Source organism: Lepeophtheirus salmonis, chromosome 6, assembly GCF_016086655.4.
Source record: "Lepeophtheirus salmonis chromosome 6, UVic_Lsal_1.4, whole genome shotgun sequence".
In the NCBI taxonomy this organism is placed as follows: Eukaryota; Metazoa; Arthropoda; class Copepoda; order Siphonostomatoida; family Caligidae; genus Lepeophtheirus; species Lepeophtheirus salmonis.
Window position 1 is genome coordinate 48432088 of NC_052136.2, and position 16804 is coordinate 48448891.

The window sequence follows — 16804 nt, forward strand, 5'->3', positions numbered from 1 at the left end:
CATCCGATGAAGTTCTGGTTCTCCGTTGTTACTACTCTCCCGTTCACCTCACTGGGTTATGAATGTGCAATGGTTTCTCCTCTGGATCATCCAGAGTTTGATGAGGGTACATCGACTGAGATCGATATGTGTCTCAGGGACGAGTAGGGTGCTCGTGTCCCTAAAACCTATATAAGGGTGAGCGATATGTATCCCAATGACGAGCAGGGTGCTCGTGTCCCTAAAACCTCTATAAGGGTGATCGATATGTCTCCCTGGGACGAGCAGGGGGCTCGTGTTCCTAGAACCTCGATATGGGTGAACGATATGTCTCCCAGGGACAAGCAGGGTACTCGTGTCCCTAAAACCTCTATAAGGGTGAACAATATTTGTCCCAGGAACGGGCAGTGTGCTTGCGTTTCTAAAACCTCTATGAGGAGTAGTGTTCTCCTTTCTCCAGTACGCGTGCTGAGAGCACGGCACGTCTATGGAGATAAATTTTATTTATACAAGAGGAAATGGTTTGTTCGCACCTGGTTATGGATAGAGCGGATCAATAAGATGCTATTCATGGAGCGGAGCCTGTTTAAGCACCGGCATGGATTTGGGGCTGGAGGGGGGGGGTGATATGTATTATTGTTTTCTTCCACATCGTTCTCTTCTCTTATTTTCTTGTATATATATATGTGTTTAAAGTACAGTGTTTTACCTCGTTTTAAGTATAAATAGTCGTGTATTTTATGTATGTATTAGAGTAGGTTTTTGTAATTACAATCATATAGATGTTCCTATAAACAACCCGTTGTATTATTTCTCCACGCCTTTCCTTCTCCTCACTTCTCTCGGTCGTCCTGGATCTCTCCACCTTTAAATATTTTGTGTCTCCTCACGCTCGTCAAGACACAACAGATATTAATATTTTTAAAATATAGCATTTAAAGCTTTTCCATATTTAAATCATATCTTTTTTTCACTTTTTTAAAAGGAATTTGGACGATTAAATAATAAAACAATATTACATCTAATTAAATTATATACGCTCGTTAAATAAAAGAAGACATTATCCTTTAACCCATTTATTACAACAATGTATATTATGTACTTGTCTCAATTGAAGTTTAATTTTAATCACAACCTTACCTCGCTAACACACAAATACTCTTGAAAAATGAAAAATTGTTAGCTATCATATATAAATGTATAGATACCCTTTTCCTATAATATTGTAATACAGTATTGATAAAACACTATGTAAGATTTTAATATTATGCAATTATATTTCTTTGGTCCAGAATCGAGCCATGTTATCAACTCAGAACTTTTGTCACTTGGAGGACGTGTGAGAGAGGGTGCCGTCCTGAGTCCACATATAGTTACCCTCCGGGTAGTTGATCTTTAGCCATGGTATGATGGTGTACTCAAGCACTTTATAGTAGGCCTCCTGGCTGATTTTCTGTCCAGCGACTCTGGAAAGCATTGTACGTGTGACAACGTCGTGCTTCAACATAGATCGGCACTCTTTCTCAACCGATTGATTTAGGTACTCAATACTGCTGTAACTTTGCCTATAGGCATTGTATTAAATTAGACACAAGATGCTGTAATCAAGGGGATTCAGATCGGAGCTCTGAAGTCCTCTGGCTGAAAGTTCTTTTTTTTTTTTGGCCATCCAATCCAGCACGATTTTTGCCGTATGTGCAGGTACCCCATCCTTTTGAAAGTAATAAACGGCTTTCTTTGATTGCTTGGTGATCTTGCAAACCTACAGAAGCACTTTTGTTCGTAAAATCATCAAATAATCCTTGTTAGTCAATCTGCATCCAACAAGAAACCAAATTGGCTTCATTTTGTGACCTTCAGATGAAATAATGCCTAGCATCATTACTGAGGACGGATGGTGGTGGCCACTTGACGGAGGTTTCAGTTGACGTCTCCGGAATATACTACACGATCATTTTGTCTATTGTGCAATATATTATTTATCTCCTGTAATTGTATTCTCGACCGAGAAGAACAAAATTAGGTTTCCGGGATATCTCAGATCATTGTAAAGCTTTTTATACCGATCAAATCGTAATTCTTGTTGAATGAGTCAGGGTCGTTCAATATGTCGGAGAGACTTTCTGCTATCTTTTTTATGGTATTGAACACCGAGGAACGGCTCACCGACTGCTTCTTCGTCAAGTCCGTCATCGCCATCCTCAGATTAGCTTCTTCTTTTTTTTTTTGTCGTTTCAGGCTTAATTTGATTGGCCCTCCGCGTCTATGACGATTACTGATGTCTTCACCATTGTTGAATTTAACCCTGACCCTTCCAGACGGTGGTTCTGCAGAAATAAAGCGTCATTACAGTATCAGAATTGCTAAATCCGGTGGGGACTATAGGAGCAACTTCTTGTCTTTTTTGCTCCATTTTCATTAATATTAAAATTGGTAAAAAAATCGTTCAAACAGTAATTAATCAGCTGTTCTTTTCTGTTTAAGCAACTTTTGCATAAAATTAACCAAAACTCTCAAAACCCAATTCAAGTCAAGTTCCAAAAAAATTTAACAGTCTGCTATTTACATTAGCAAAGTACTTGATTACACTTAATAAAATTAGGGTTTAATGAGATTTGAAGTACAGGGTGTTAAAAAAATCAGCGCTTCCGTTCACCGCCGATTTTTTTACGATACAGCTCCCTGGTTGGGTCTCCATTTTTGCCACAAGAAATGTTCTTATATCAAAAAACTTTAGTTAAGTTTTGGGCTTTTGGGAAAAATTTGCAGATAATATCTTAAGTCCTATACTTTTTTAGCTGATGAATGAAGATGAGAAGACAAGAAGAAAAAGAGTTAAAGGAAAGAAGAAAGATTGGATAGTTTATTTAGAGTTTCTGTTCATAAACTATGGGTTTGGAAACGCATTGTTAGCGATATTATTGTTTTCGTGTTAACATAATATTATATATATCATCCTGGTCTTCTTTATTTATTTACTACCTAAACCATTTCCAGTTTTATATAATCATTTAACACTTTAAAAAGAATAAACTTTTACCCTTGTTATGGTTTTTTTATTTCGTTATCGTTATCAATATTAATAAAACATGAGTTGTGTATTAGTCTTTTGAGGCTTTTTGCCTTTCATTAAGTAATGTTTAATTAAGACAAGAAATTATTTTTTGTCCATTTTTTTAAATTACTCCAGTTCCTCGATTCAAGCCAATGACATACAGAAAGAAATAAACCGACCAGGCTGAACGTTGGTGTGTGTTCTTCCATGAGATGCTTCTAACTAAACATAACCTCAATATGCATCTGCAGTGCCATCTCTCGGACATTGCACGTAATTTTAAAACGACCCCCTATAACAAATAATTTTGGAGGGGAAAAAGCAATTTGGGCCCTCCTCTTATAATAAATATACCTATAACCCTTTCAACGTACTAATGCTATTTGAAATGTAGAAGATTCTGATCTTTAAAGCAGTAATTCATTCACCCACCTTCACCCGGACGCCCCACCCCCAAAAAAAAAAAAAAAAAATATTATTAAAGGTAGCTGATATTTCGTTTGAACCACGAAATTTTAAATCAAAAGATTACCTCTAGGATACAAAACAAAGTCCATTGCACTGTTACCACAGGACAATATATATTGTTACCGTAATATAAAATTTTATTTTTGTCGAAAATAATTAGATTACCATATTTTCGAGATAAGATTTTCAATTTGTATTTAATGTCAACTAAACCCTCTACCAAAAAAACAACATCCTACGGCTGCCCCTTGTCACATTATATAATCACAAAAACATTCCAGAGCCGTTGCTTATCATCAAAAAGCATTGGAAAAAGTACAAAAACATAACAACATCAAAAAAGTGTTTTTCGAATAGATCTAATGTCTAAATAATTCTTTAAACCTCCGTTAGTGAACATCCTTTTTTAAGGTAGTCAATGAACCTGAGTTAAATGTTAACCCAAATATTTTACAAATTTTAATTCTTGATACACAGTTCACATAGACTCAAAATTACACAAATTAATCTAAGCAACATTAGATTAAACAATATATAGTTTGTGATTATTACAGTTTGAAATATTAAAATTTCATTTTTGATAAATATTTCTTCGAAATATTAACTACTTTTAACAAACTTTTGGTACTAAAAATCTACTCATTAACTTTACTGAGATTGAGTGTGATTTATGTGATAATAGCTCATATTGCATTTGTAGGAATGCATATAACTTAAAACGAAAAAAAGGGAAATAGAAAAATGAAAAGAACGACTTAATATTGAAAAAAATAATCAAATTTATCGAATTGCTATATTTGCTAATAGTTCCAAGAAAATACATTTTTGCAACAAAAAAAAACTTTCATTTATTCTGAAAAATGTTTTAAACAGATTTAAAGCAATTTTAACAAAACTGGAGTGCAGAAAATCCCAATTCACTGACGTACTACTAACTGTACATTATTAATCCTTACCTTTAATTCCATTTAATCCAAGAACAAAAAGAATAAGTTTTAACATTCCCATTGAAATCTGAAATATTTTAAAATATCTTATTAATTTTTTTTTACGTACAAATTTAATTAAACTTTTTTTTTACATCTATAAATCTACGATAAAGCAATGTTAGTCACATATCTGATATTTCACAGTCATTGACTATCTACCCTATTATGCGTGTATTTTGAAGGAAAGGAAATTTGCCAATAAGCAAATGATTGCAGTGGTTGAATCGGAGGGCCACAATAGCGATCTGGTCGTATAGCGAAATTATGTACTAATTTTCATTCAAATAATTTATTAGTATATACTATTATTCCTCAAATTATCTTTCAATACTAATGTGATTAGTTCATGAAGTTGGTAGAGTCGAATGTATTTGGACACGGGGTCTAATAGATTTGGAATCGAATAATTCAAATAATTTGATTCGGAGCAAGATTCACAAAATATTTTTCCTATTGTTAATTAGGAAGTGTTTATTCTTAGATGAGTATAGTTTTAATGAAATTGATTATGTTGACTTAATATTTTAGCCCTAAGAATTTATTTAGAATTCCTAGAGACATATTTAAGTAGTTTTTTGAGGTTAGGTTTATAATTTTTAAAGATTCTAGCTCTAAATAGAGCTATTTTGTATTTTATTTTGTTCCTACAGTTAAATACCAAAGCAGTAACGTAAATTAACTTTTTAGTATAAAGTTAAAGCTTTAGGGTAAGAATTGCAATATTACTAAAATTTGCAACAAAAAAAAATGCTTAAGCAAAAGTTATCAAATCAATGTTATCGGAGGTGAAAAAATTCAACATGCACAATAACTTTATATTAATTGATAAAAATGCTAAAAACAAGCTTCAAATTTAAATTTTAGATTGTCTTAAAATCATTTTCAAGGCTTTTAAATTGTGTCTTGAAGTTGACAGCAGGTATTTAATTTCGTTTCGAGCCAAAGTCTACGAATTATTCCCAAAAAGCGTTACTTTAATGGAAAGTGCAGCGCCTTTTGAGGATGTAACATTTCATTCTGTGTTATTCTGTTTTCTATTAAAGCTTGATGAGATATTTATGTTCTTATAGGTAGAGAAGTGTCTTCTTTTTTTTTTTCATTTTTTTTTTTTTTTTTGCTTCAGTGTAATAATATATTATTGCCGGACATAGAGGGTATGAAGGAAAATTTATCAATCATTGAAGACGTAAGATTATCGTACGATAGTTAATTGCTTTCGTATACGGGATAAAGTAAATTCTAGGCTCTAGGATGCCATAATTCTAAGGAATAGGAGTAATATGTAGGGTTGATGAATATCCTTTGTATAATGGGCATATTAAAAAAAGAAACCCAAAATCAACATGGTAACCCTGACAATTTAAGGAATGTTATGGGTGAAATCAGTAACAATCGGTTTTGACAAGAGAAGAAGGAGAGAACGAAATAAACAAGGACATTGGAAAAAATTACTCCGTACTAGTTTAATTGCACTCGGAATATGTGAGGAAGACAAATTACAAGGCAGTTTTATTCAAAGAAAAATGATTATAATAATTTAATTAATCACATTAAAAACTCAAATTTTATTTAGACAAAATATATATTACAAATTTAAAGCAGTACTTATTGCATATTCATAGAATAATAATATTATTTATTCATTTCGAACAGCCACGATAATCAAAATCTATAAAGGTTACTTATATTTAGTGAATATAAAATATAGAAATTACCATTCATAGTAAAAGTGATGCATTTAAGGTACGAATATTAAAAAATTAATATAATATGAAGTGCTACGAAAAAATTAACATAATAAAATCAACCTCAAATATAAATAATATATATATTTGTCACACAAAAAAAGAATTAACTAAATATCGTTTGAGGTCAGCCTAACTTCTCTGGCGAAAGTATAAAGGTATATAATTCTAAAGATTAAGTTGATCAATAATAAAAACTATTCTTAAAAATGCCAATATTTGGTTTTTGGAGGTAGGTGTTGTTGTGCGTAGAGAGTCTCTTTTCGTAGAAGAGGTAGTATTTATTTTGTATCCAGAGTGAGGAAGATAGGTATATCTAAATAGACTAAAAAGGAAAAAGGAGACAAGATAGTGGAAATAAAAAGTAAACAAAAACTATATATATATATGAATTATGTTCAGGATTCACCTAACCTTAATAAAAAATATAGAATATAAATACCCTATACACCAGATAGGTACTATGAACTATGATTTTATTTAATGCTTTATTCTAAAGAAAAATACATCTCCCTGTCCAAAACGTTGATTTTTATTAAATTACATGAGATGAATCAAAAGACGTGATATAACAATGAAGTGCCCAAGAGATGAAAAAACGTATACACACCATTTTTAACGAATTAGAATTAGGGATATGAAAAAACATTCTCGTTAGATATACATGACGCATTTTTTCCTTAACTTCCTTAAGATAATCTTTACGTGAATCCTGAACATAATTCATATCTATAATTTTTGCTTACCTTTTATTTTGTTCATCTTGTCTCCTCTTTCATTTTTAGTCTCTTTAGGTTCATTTATTTCAATGCATATAACGAAATAAAAAAAAGTTTAACGCATAAATTTTGACACTTTACTACTGCATTAAGGTATATATATTTTTTTTTTCTTTTGCTCTCTCCTTTGATTCGGCAGACGCGTTCAACTTACTTTGTCACCTGTTGTACATCTATTCTTTTAATTGGAATGAACTCAAATGATACAAATCGCCCTCCTGAGAAGGATTCAAAGGAAGTCATACACAAAGGTGTAACAAATAATAATGAAAGGGACATGAGAAGCGTCGATGAAAGAGAAAAGTATAGTCAATATTATGGAAGGAGAAGAAAAGTGTGTGAATACCGAGAACAAGAAAAAAAAACTTGCTTATTCTTCAATTACTTCCAAGCCTTAAAGAAAAAAAAATCAGACAAGTCACTTAGGAATAATATATGACCTGAAGTCTTTCCCGATAGGTTACAGCCGTGGAAATCGAAAATTCGATTTTCGAGAATCTGAAGTGGGATCAGGATACTAGTCAAACGTTACAGTTTGCCCTGGTTAGAAACACATAATTATCATCGAGTTGAAGAAGGAATTGAATATTGGAATTTTTTTCACACATGTTGAAGATAAATTCCTAATAATCCAAAGAAGAGACGTAGAGGGAAATAAAACTATGAAAAAAGTTTAAGAAATCATTATCTGCATAAGGATATAAAGGGAGAAGATGTTTACAATGTGGTAGATGAGTCTGGAGAGGTTGTGGGTCTGTCAAAGAGGACTATTTTAAAGATAGAAGGCTGAACTACATTATGAATTGTAATTTTAGTGTCAAGACTAACGTAAGATATGATATTCCTGGTTTCTTACCAATTAAGGTTTTTAAGACAAGATTATCTTATTTAGCACAAGACAAATATTGTGGTAAATCTCATAAAGTTGGTCTTTTTGCTAGAGAATGTCCTGATAAATTTGTAAAATGAGCAGTTATGTAGATACGGTTATGATTATAATTCAAGAAGAAATGAATGATAAACTTCAGAGATTGAAGAGATACAAAGTAAACCCCAAGAATCCGTTAGTATTGAAAAAAGTGCAGAGTATAAATAAAATTTATTGTCTTCAGTATCTGCGAGGGTAAATAAATAGGATGATAATTTTATCAATGGCGGGGTAAGATACTCAATCAAAAGATGGAAAACTAACTAGTGGGAATGTAAAAAATGTACCTCATAGTTTTACTAATGATAAGGAAGTTGTGATGGCAAAAGGCTCTACACCATTAGTATCAGAGGTTGAGATAGATAATGATGATGTGTACCAAATAAAAAGTTTATTGAGTAAGGAATGTCTGGTTGAGCGAAAAAGAAGAAACATTTTTATGGGTCACAATTACATGGAAAATATTTCTGAAAGTAGAAGTGATTTGGAAGGCAGAGTTAACCTAATATAACTCCAAAATCAGACCTTGATAGGGATGAAATTCTAGACAAACGTATACTCTGTTCGTCTGTTGGTAAGAGCAGCAAACTTCACTCTAATTATTCTCTGGTAAGGGTGAAAAATTAGCCAAAGGCTGTGAATCTACTGACAATTACTTATTTGTTAGTTTTAAATCATTGTTGTTCATATACTTTCCTATGATATAATTATATTGTCGGATAAAAGATCTCATATGCGTGTCATTGAATTTTTTCCCCAAGTGGTCTCAGATGATATAAAATCAAATCTTGGCTTAAATATGATTATAACCCTAATATTAAGAAGGGAGTCTGCAGGATTCAGGATTATATATATATTTTTTTTTTTGGGGGGGGTTGTAGAAAAAAAATCCTAAAATTGTTTTTTGGGGCTAATTTTTTACCATATTTCTGATTTTTTTATATTTTTTTAATTTTGGGGTGCACAGCCCCTTCACCCCCACACCAGAGGACACCCCGTTTAGGAGAGGAAAGGATATAAAATGTATTAATGAGTTATTTATTATATTGTAATCAAGACATAATTTGTAATAAAGTTCCGGTACTCCTGCAAATTCTTGGATCAATATGCAGACGATGTGACATTAACTATAGAAGCTAAATCGGAGCCCAACTAACCAAGAGGATAGAAGTACTAATGAATAGATACAATAAGTTTAGAAAGATATTTGGCGAGAAGCTCAACTAAGATATCATGGATCCCAAATCAAGAACTCACTATAATTACCAGCAGGGCAAAAACAATAATTAATATTCTGGGCCTAGAGTGGTATAGGGATAGAATTCATATACGCAATTGAGTTCGTGTTTGTTCCTTGATTAATCAAAGGTTGAGTAAGTAGAGACTCTTTAATATTCAGATAAGGATTGACCTTAATAATAACCAAGTTATACTTTCATTGCTCTATGCAGTTACCGCATCTCCAAGGATTGCTGAAAACAACATAACAGAAGGAGAAAAAGGTTATCAAAGTTATTTTGAAGCTATTAAGATACCTACAGCACATTTAGGTGGAGGAGTTCCTCTTCTCTCAAAAAAGATAGATTAGATAACATCGGGTAAAGTTTTGTGAAAAGTTTTTTCTTTCACTAACCTCAAACATCATATATCTTTGGAGGAATATTCAATAAATAATGGAATTTTTAGTATTCATGAAATTTATAAAATTGTAAGATTTACAGACGGAAGATTTAAATTTCCCCTCACGAGGACAGCAAAAGCCCTCATTATACCTTGTCATTGGCATCTGGAAATGGAAATTCCTAATACATTTGATGTGGAGAAAAACATTATGATGATCATATCAACCTGTTAGGGTTCCCAAAAAACTGGAAAAAGGATATGAAATTCTCTACGAGGAATAAAGGATGGCAGAAAGTTTACTGCTTAATTCCAAATCTCCGCTGGAATAATAAAGTTTTTATGCGTTCAAGGATTGTCGTAAACTTTTTTTCTGACTCTGTACATCCCTTCATGGATTGTCCTGCTGTGGTTTTTTAAAATGCTTGGTAAAGCAAAAAAATAAAAGATTAGAACATTCCATCAATAACGTTGCAAAGGTATGATTTTTTTCGAGATTTCCAAAAGGAACAAAGGAGTCTCATTGGAAACCAAGGATTTATATTTTTATGTAGCTATTTGAAAAATTGAGACTCTGTATCATAGATAACTATATGTACATATTATTTATCCTACAAATCCATTAGACCATTATAAAAACCATATTTGTATAGTAATAATAAAAAATGAAATGTAATAAGTAATGAATTGAAATAGCACATAATATAATTTATATATATTTTTTTAAGTAGAAGGATTCCTCATTTCAATTTTATTTTGTTCAACGTTTTCCTTTTATTTGTGATGAAGATATATCTAAATCCGAATGTCTGTGTGTGCTGGTGTATTTATCTAGCAATCATGCCAAAACCAATAAATGGAAATTACATGGAATGTTTAATGTAGATTTTTGAGGCTCTAGAAAGGGTCTAGTAACTATTTTTATGGCCTTCAAGACCATCTCGGCCTTAAAATAGAATTCTTCTAAATACGAATTTTGTGATAAATTTGTGATTTAATAATTCATTAAGACTATTTTATATAATCAAAAAAAAAAAAGAACTTAAACTTCTAAGCATTTTTCTTGCTGCTTATAGGTATGTATATTTGTTCACTTTTTTAAAGGAAATTATAAGGTTTAAAGAAGAAAAAAACAAGAGAGAATAAAACAAAAAAAATTTCATAATTATATGAAAGATAAATGAACGACAATCCAACTTGAATATTTTTTTCCCCCCTAACCCTTATGATCTCCTTTAAAAAAAGTGTGCAAAGATATATAACAACTATTAAAGAAGTATGGTCATATTAGAGACGATATATGATTTTAAAATTCTATGCAGCTTTCCAAAGTGTAGTCTTTCTACAGATATACTAGATTCTGAAGTACATTTACATATTTACTTTATTTAAAAGCGTTACTTATAGTGTACATTTTATTAGAAGTTACAGCCTTGAGTCCTATAGGTAATGCATAACTGTAGGCATGGGCCAATTCAATGGGAATGACCTGAAGCAAGATTCGTAGAAAGGTGCTTCATAATTGCTGGTTGTTCTAATTTTTTTTCCCCGACAAGATGACAGCAGTTTTATTAAAATTGATTCCTTAACTATTATATTCGTACGTACAATATATATCCTTCTTTTTCTATGTCATAGTAATAATAGCCTTTTCAACTATCAAACCATGCTTGCGTCCTATTTATACAGGCTCTATAATTATACTATAATCATTGTATATATCCTCTTTTCTTTCAATAGTATATACACGACTATTTACATGTGTGTGTTGGGATTCGACGTACATCTTTTCGTACAACACAAGTTACACTAGTAAAACATATATACGCCATAACTTAACATTATATTACAGGAGATCTATTTATTTATCAAAACACTACATACATCAAATTGATGATAATTTATTAATATCAATTCAGGGTTTTTAATTTTTTTTAAACGTGTGTCAATAAAAAAACAGACAGATTAGACATGTGTACAAAAGTAATTAAGTGGTTTACACATATATTTATATATGTTAAAGTCATTTGCCGGAAGCTGAATTTTGCTGCATGAGTATTGATGAAAATCGTGAGTATTTTGTGCATGTTAAAAAAAAGAAACCGAAAATCAACATGGCCACCCTGACAATTTGAAGATTGTCTTGGAGGAGAGTAGCTCAGCTATCATGAAGTTTCATTAGATCAGCTACAATTATCTGTGACAAAGGAGGAGGGAGAGAACGAAATAAACAAGAAAATTGGCAAGAATTACTCCGATGTTGATCCTCAATTCTTTTCTGAGTCCAACAAGGACTTACAATTACAACCCTGCAACAAATCCTCAAGGTTACTCTCCCTCTTTTTATGAGTATACACGAATGTTGAATCAGGTTTTGAATATACTTGAATGTAGTAGAAAAGGATAATTCACTTCTAAGGAGCTGAATAATAATGACAACCGCTAAGAAAATGATAATTCCTTCTTTATATTACCAATTCCAAAAAATACGGGCCAACTAAAGAATAAACACAATTTACATCACTAATCTTATGTTTTTACTTCATTAATATGATCCTTTCTATTTGTAAATAATAGTAGATCTTAGTAAATTTATGAATATATAAATAGTAATATTATACAATAAAATTAGACAATTGAAATTTGTATAAATGTTTAACAACATTATCTATATATATTTTATTTAAATAAATCATCATTTTAATCTCTTGCACTCCATGTTTGAATTGAATTCTTTTTTTACTCATTATTTTTCCTTTAAATATAAGTTCTTTTAACATTTTTGTGAATATTATAACTTACATGAGAAACAAAGTTTTTGCCATACAGTTAAACATTTGACAGGCTATCTAAAGTATAAACTGATCAAAACGATACTCTTCATCGCATATAACGTCAAAAAGTTCTAGGAAATATATTTTTTTCTGCAATAAGTTTTAAAATATAATTAATCTTGAATTTTTTTTTTTTTTTTTTTTTTTTTTTTTTTAAGATATCATTTTCTTGAATATAAGTCTTTTGTTTTCATACTACATAAGAAAAGGAAATATTAATATGATTTTTATCAACTTTGATGTTTCTTACCACTACCACATCCTAGAATGGAACAATTATTCAACATATCAATGATGTGATATATAGCCCACGGAAAAAGTGAATGGCATAAAATCTTAATTACTTCAGCAACATCAGAATTCTTTTTAATCAACACGAATGGTCCGAGTGAGAGAGAGTTGACTTTTTTTCAAGCTATTTTAAATTTTCATAAAGAAAATCCTTGCACCCTTGTTATTGTTTGTGATATAAAAGTGGGTTTAAAAAAGATTAGTAGTCCAAACTAGAAAATTAGAAAGAAGTTAATGTTGGAGATGAATATGGTTTGATCTATTTAGGAAAATTTCACCGAATGAAAAGATTTGATGGATAAAAGGAAACAAGACTTGATGAATATTTTAGTTTTGGCTTCATCTATTTATAAAACAACAAACGCAAAATACCTTTCAGAGCCCTCATCTGATCACACGCACTTACAACGGGATTTCAAGCCTTACTATAAAATGAAACCATTCAAAATGCCTCGCTGGATCATGGAGTATGAAGATTTTCAACAAAGTCTCAATGTAGGGTGACAGTAAGTTATGATCGTGCATTATCTACTTCTATAAGATAGGTTTCCATCCTAGTTATACTATTCAAGAGACTTCTAGAAATTTTATCAAGCGAAGAAGAAAAGCAACCAGAAAATTCAATGATAACTTAGACGATATTACGACATACAGTTCTCCTTCTGACATGGCATAGGTCGCAGATACTCTAGAATACTCTTAGAATTCATGATATAGTTGATAAAGAGAAGAATAGGAAAATTGAAAGGGAATGTAACTTCAGTCTTTGGCATAAAAAGCCAACGAAAGGGGTTAAGTTAATAATGGGGGATGAGAAAAGGGTGGTAAAAAAAGAAGATATCTTGAACTATTTTCAATAGTGGTTTCAAAATATTGTAGGAGGGAATAGAAAAAACTTCCAATGTGCAAGGAGACACAGGGGACCAACCTTCTTAGAAGACATTATTATTGGAAATTTTATAGAAAAGAAATTTAAATGCAATAAGGCTTGTAGGCCTAATGGAATAATTGGAAAAGTGTATGTAGGGGGAAAGAAGGAAATTGTGCCTTATTTAACGTCTATCGAGAAATATATGGAGAAGCACGGCCATCTCCAAAGAATATTGACAAAGGGAAGACTTGTTCTTATTCAAAAAAAAAAAAAGTAACAGAACGGAATTCAGTCATTGGAGGCCCATAAATGTGCTTAATGAAGCATATTTAATTATTGTTGGAGTTTTAGGGAAGCAAATTGAGCCAATTCTAAATATGAAGTGCATTCATACGAGAAAGGCTTTCTTTGTGGGAGGAGAATCACCGATGTTTATTGGAACATTCAAGCGGCACTCAAATCGGTAAATGAAGATCAAATGTACGGTGCGGTTAGGTTATAGCAATTGATTTTTCTAAAGCATTTGACTCTATCAGACACGTTTTTATTATTAAGACTGTTAAGAAAATCTTGACTAAGAAATTTTATAATCAGATTACGGGTGTACATTTAATGGAGCTTCAACAATATATGTAGGTGGGTTAGAAAGTAAAACAATTGAATTGAAGATAAGTTGTCGACAGGGATGCCCAGTTTCTCCTTTACTTTTCGTTGTGGCAATTGAAAACTCAGTAAGATTATCAAAAGGAAATATGGGGAATTTGGTATTTAACTAAGACTTAACAGGAAAATAATAGATCCATATGCATATGATGTCACTCTTATGGTAGAGGCTAAATCGGAGAAGCAACTTATTAGAGGGGTCTAAATTCTCTTGGGTTACTTAAAGAAGTTTGAAATAAAGTATTGTCTTGCAGTCAACAAGTATAAAACGGCAATACTACCAATTGGTAAGTGTACTCCAATATATTATACCAAAGTTAAAAAGTTACATAATACGAGAAATTTTAAAAGTTCTGGGGATTAAGTTGGACAGATACGGAGTAACGTTAGGAAACTTGACGTCCCTTAAGAGTTTGATCTATGTATAAAAAACTAGCAAACTTTTAATTCACAAAAAAGAATCGACTTATATAACACACAAGTAGTTTCATGGATCTTATATAAAGCTACTTCGTCTCGAAATTGGAGAGAATTCGATGAAGGAGTAAAAAAGTTGGCTTGAAAAGTTATTATATAAACCATACATTATGTCATTAAAAAGAAGCAAGGATTAACTTGGAGGTGGATTTACCACGATTTGTACTATCTTGTCTAAAATGTCCAATGATTTTTTCTTAATTTAACTTTGAACACAGATATTTGTTGGAGGTCTTGTATTTCCTAGAGTAGGATTTGGAAGTGGATTATGTTTGGAACGAAAATGATAAATTTGGAGATGGTTCGATTCTTTTTTTTATAGAGGCAACTTATATAATTTTATGGGTAAACGATGTGGTTTTTGACTCAAACTCGACAATAAACGTGATACATAAGAACAGGGAAAAGTGTTTAAAAAACATGAAAATCAAATAAGTAGGGAAATACAAATTGAAATTAGATAATAAGGTAATTTCAATTCATGATGTTAAATGTGATGATATTTTCTCGAAAGGGAAGCTTTGGCATGGATATAAGAGACCTACTTATTGCGTCTGCTTCAAGATACATGGATTTTGAATTAAAAATACCTAAGGACATTGAATTGACATTTAATTTAGCGCTGGATATTATACGGTATTTTTCAGAAAACTCAATTAAATACATTAAAATTTTAAATCACATTAACAAGATATTAATTAGACATAAAAATAGGCGAATCTTAGATACTTAGTTTTGGATTTCTGACTTTTTTGGTTATTTTATATTTTTCTTTGATGTTAAAGTTTTTTGTTAATTTTATTTTTTTAATGTGTATTTATTGTATAGATTTTTAGTGTATTTTTGGAACTAAAGAGGTCCTTGTCTTTGGGGATTCTTTTAAACTACAATGTTAATTTATATGTTTACTAAATGTAATTTCCCAATTTATTAAGAAATATTTTTTTCTATTATATATTGTAAAATAAAGACTTTAAAAAAACGCCGGGTATTTGGCCTAAATAGAATGGAAATAACCTTGTGAAGGCCTTTGTTTCTTAGGAGGAGAGCTCCGTATATTTATTTTCGGGCGTACTAAGGACGACTCCTGAAGGAAATGGTATAAGCCTCATTCCTCAACTTGATTAGTGAATTTTAGAATTAAACTCCTGTAAAACATGAGACCGGAATGTTCGAGTAGGTCTCATGCAACAGTGGGAAGCAAAGCCATGCAGTCTTTGCGGGGGTGAGTTGACTAGCAGAGTTGCAAGAACTTTCTATCTCTTTCAATACTAAAATTACTTTTGGTATGGTCAAAAAGCTCCCTTGAAAGACAAGTAGCAGAGCTGTCAAAGCAGACAATTATCGAAAGCTCCAAATAAATTAATCTTATCACTAGACACAATTTATCACTAAAATAATTAAACTCTAGCTATATTGTATATTTATTATGAAAAATAAAGTGGAATTAATAAGTATTGGTTAATTATGATAAATAATTAAAATAAGACCATAAAATAGTCGATAAATTTCTTTAAACCTTTAAAATAGACCTTATAGAAGGTGACAATTTTGAGTTCAATCAGCAAAGAGAAGGAAAAAGCATGTTCTTCTTCTACTGAGTTTCCACTATTTCCCTCGAGTCCTTTACTTTCATTCCTTCAAGGGAGGAAATAAAGAAATTTTCAGTATGCTTGATTATTCCACATCACTAGAATTTTATGGTACTAATTAACTTTAATGGTTCTTACATTCCTTCTATCTTTAATAGAGTGAAACAGTCTGTATACGTCTTATAAGAACTACAATTTTGTATAATATATACATAAGTAAGTGAAAAATAATAGAACCAATATATTAGCTATCTATTTAGGGGTTTGACTTAAACATCCATTCGCTATAAACATGATAGGTTCAATTATGAGACTATATATATATACTCACAAGGATATTAAGTTTATCTTTGTATAGCTTTCATAGTCTTTCAAACATGTGCAATCCATTAGATAACATCAACATTTCTTCTTCCAAAACATTTATCCACAATTTTCATTAGTATAATTATTTGAAACGGCACTGACACACGTGTTAATAGATACACACCTTTGAAACGACTGTTGTTTATT

General features: G+C 31.2%; 1 protein-coding gene across 3 annotated transcripts in view; it reads right to left on the reverse strand.

Moving 5' to 3' along the window:
• The window catches only part of LOC121120499 (uncharacterized), a 49964-nt gene extending 33160 nt beyond the window's left edge, over window positions 1-16804 (reverse strand). For all 3 annotated transcript variants that reach the window (XR_011780945.1, XR_011780944.1, XM_040715387.2), the window contains exons 1-2: window positions 16623-16804; window positions 4459-4516 (exon numbers count right to left, since the gene is read on the reverse strand). Coding sequence is in view for 1 of the 3 variants with exons in the window: in XM_040715387.2 (XP_040571321.1) it covers window positions 4459-4510 (52 nt within the window). In the remaining 2 variants the exon portion in view is untranslated. The remainder of the gene's footprint in view (window positions 1-4458; window positions 4517-16622) is intronic.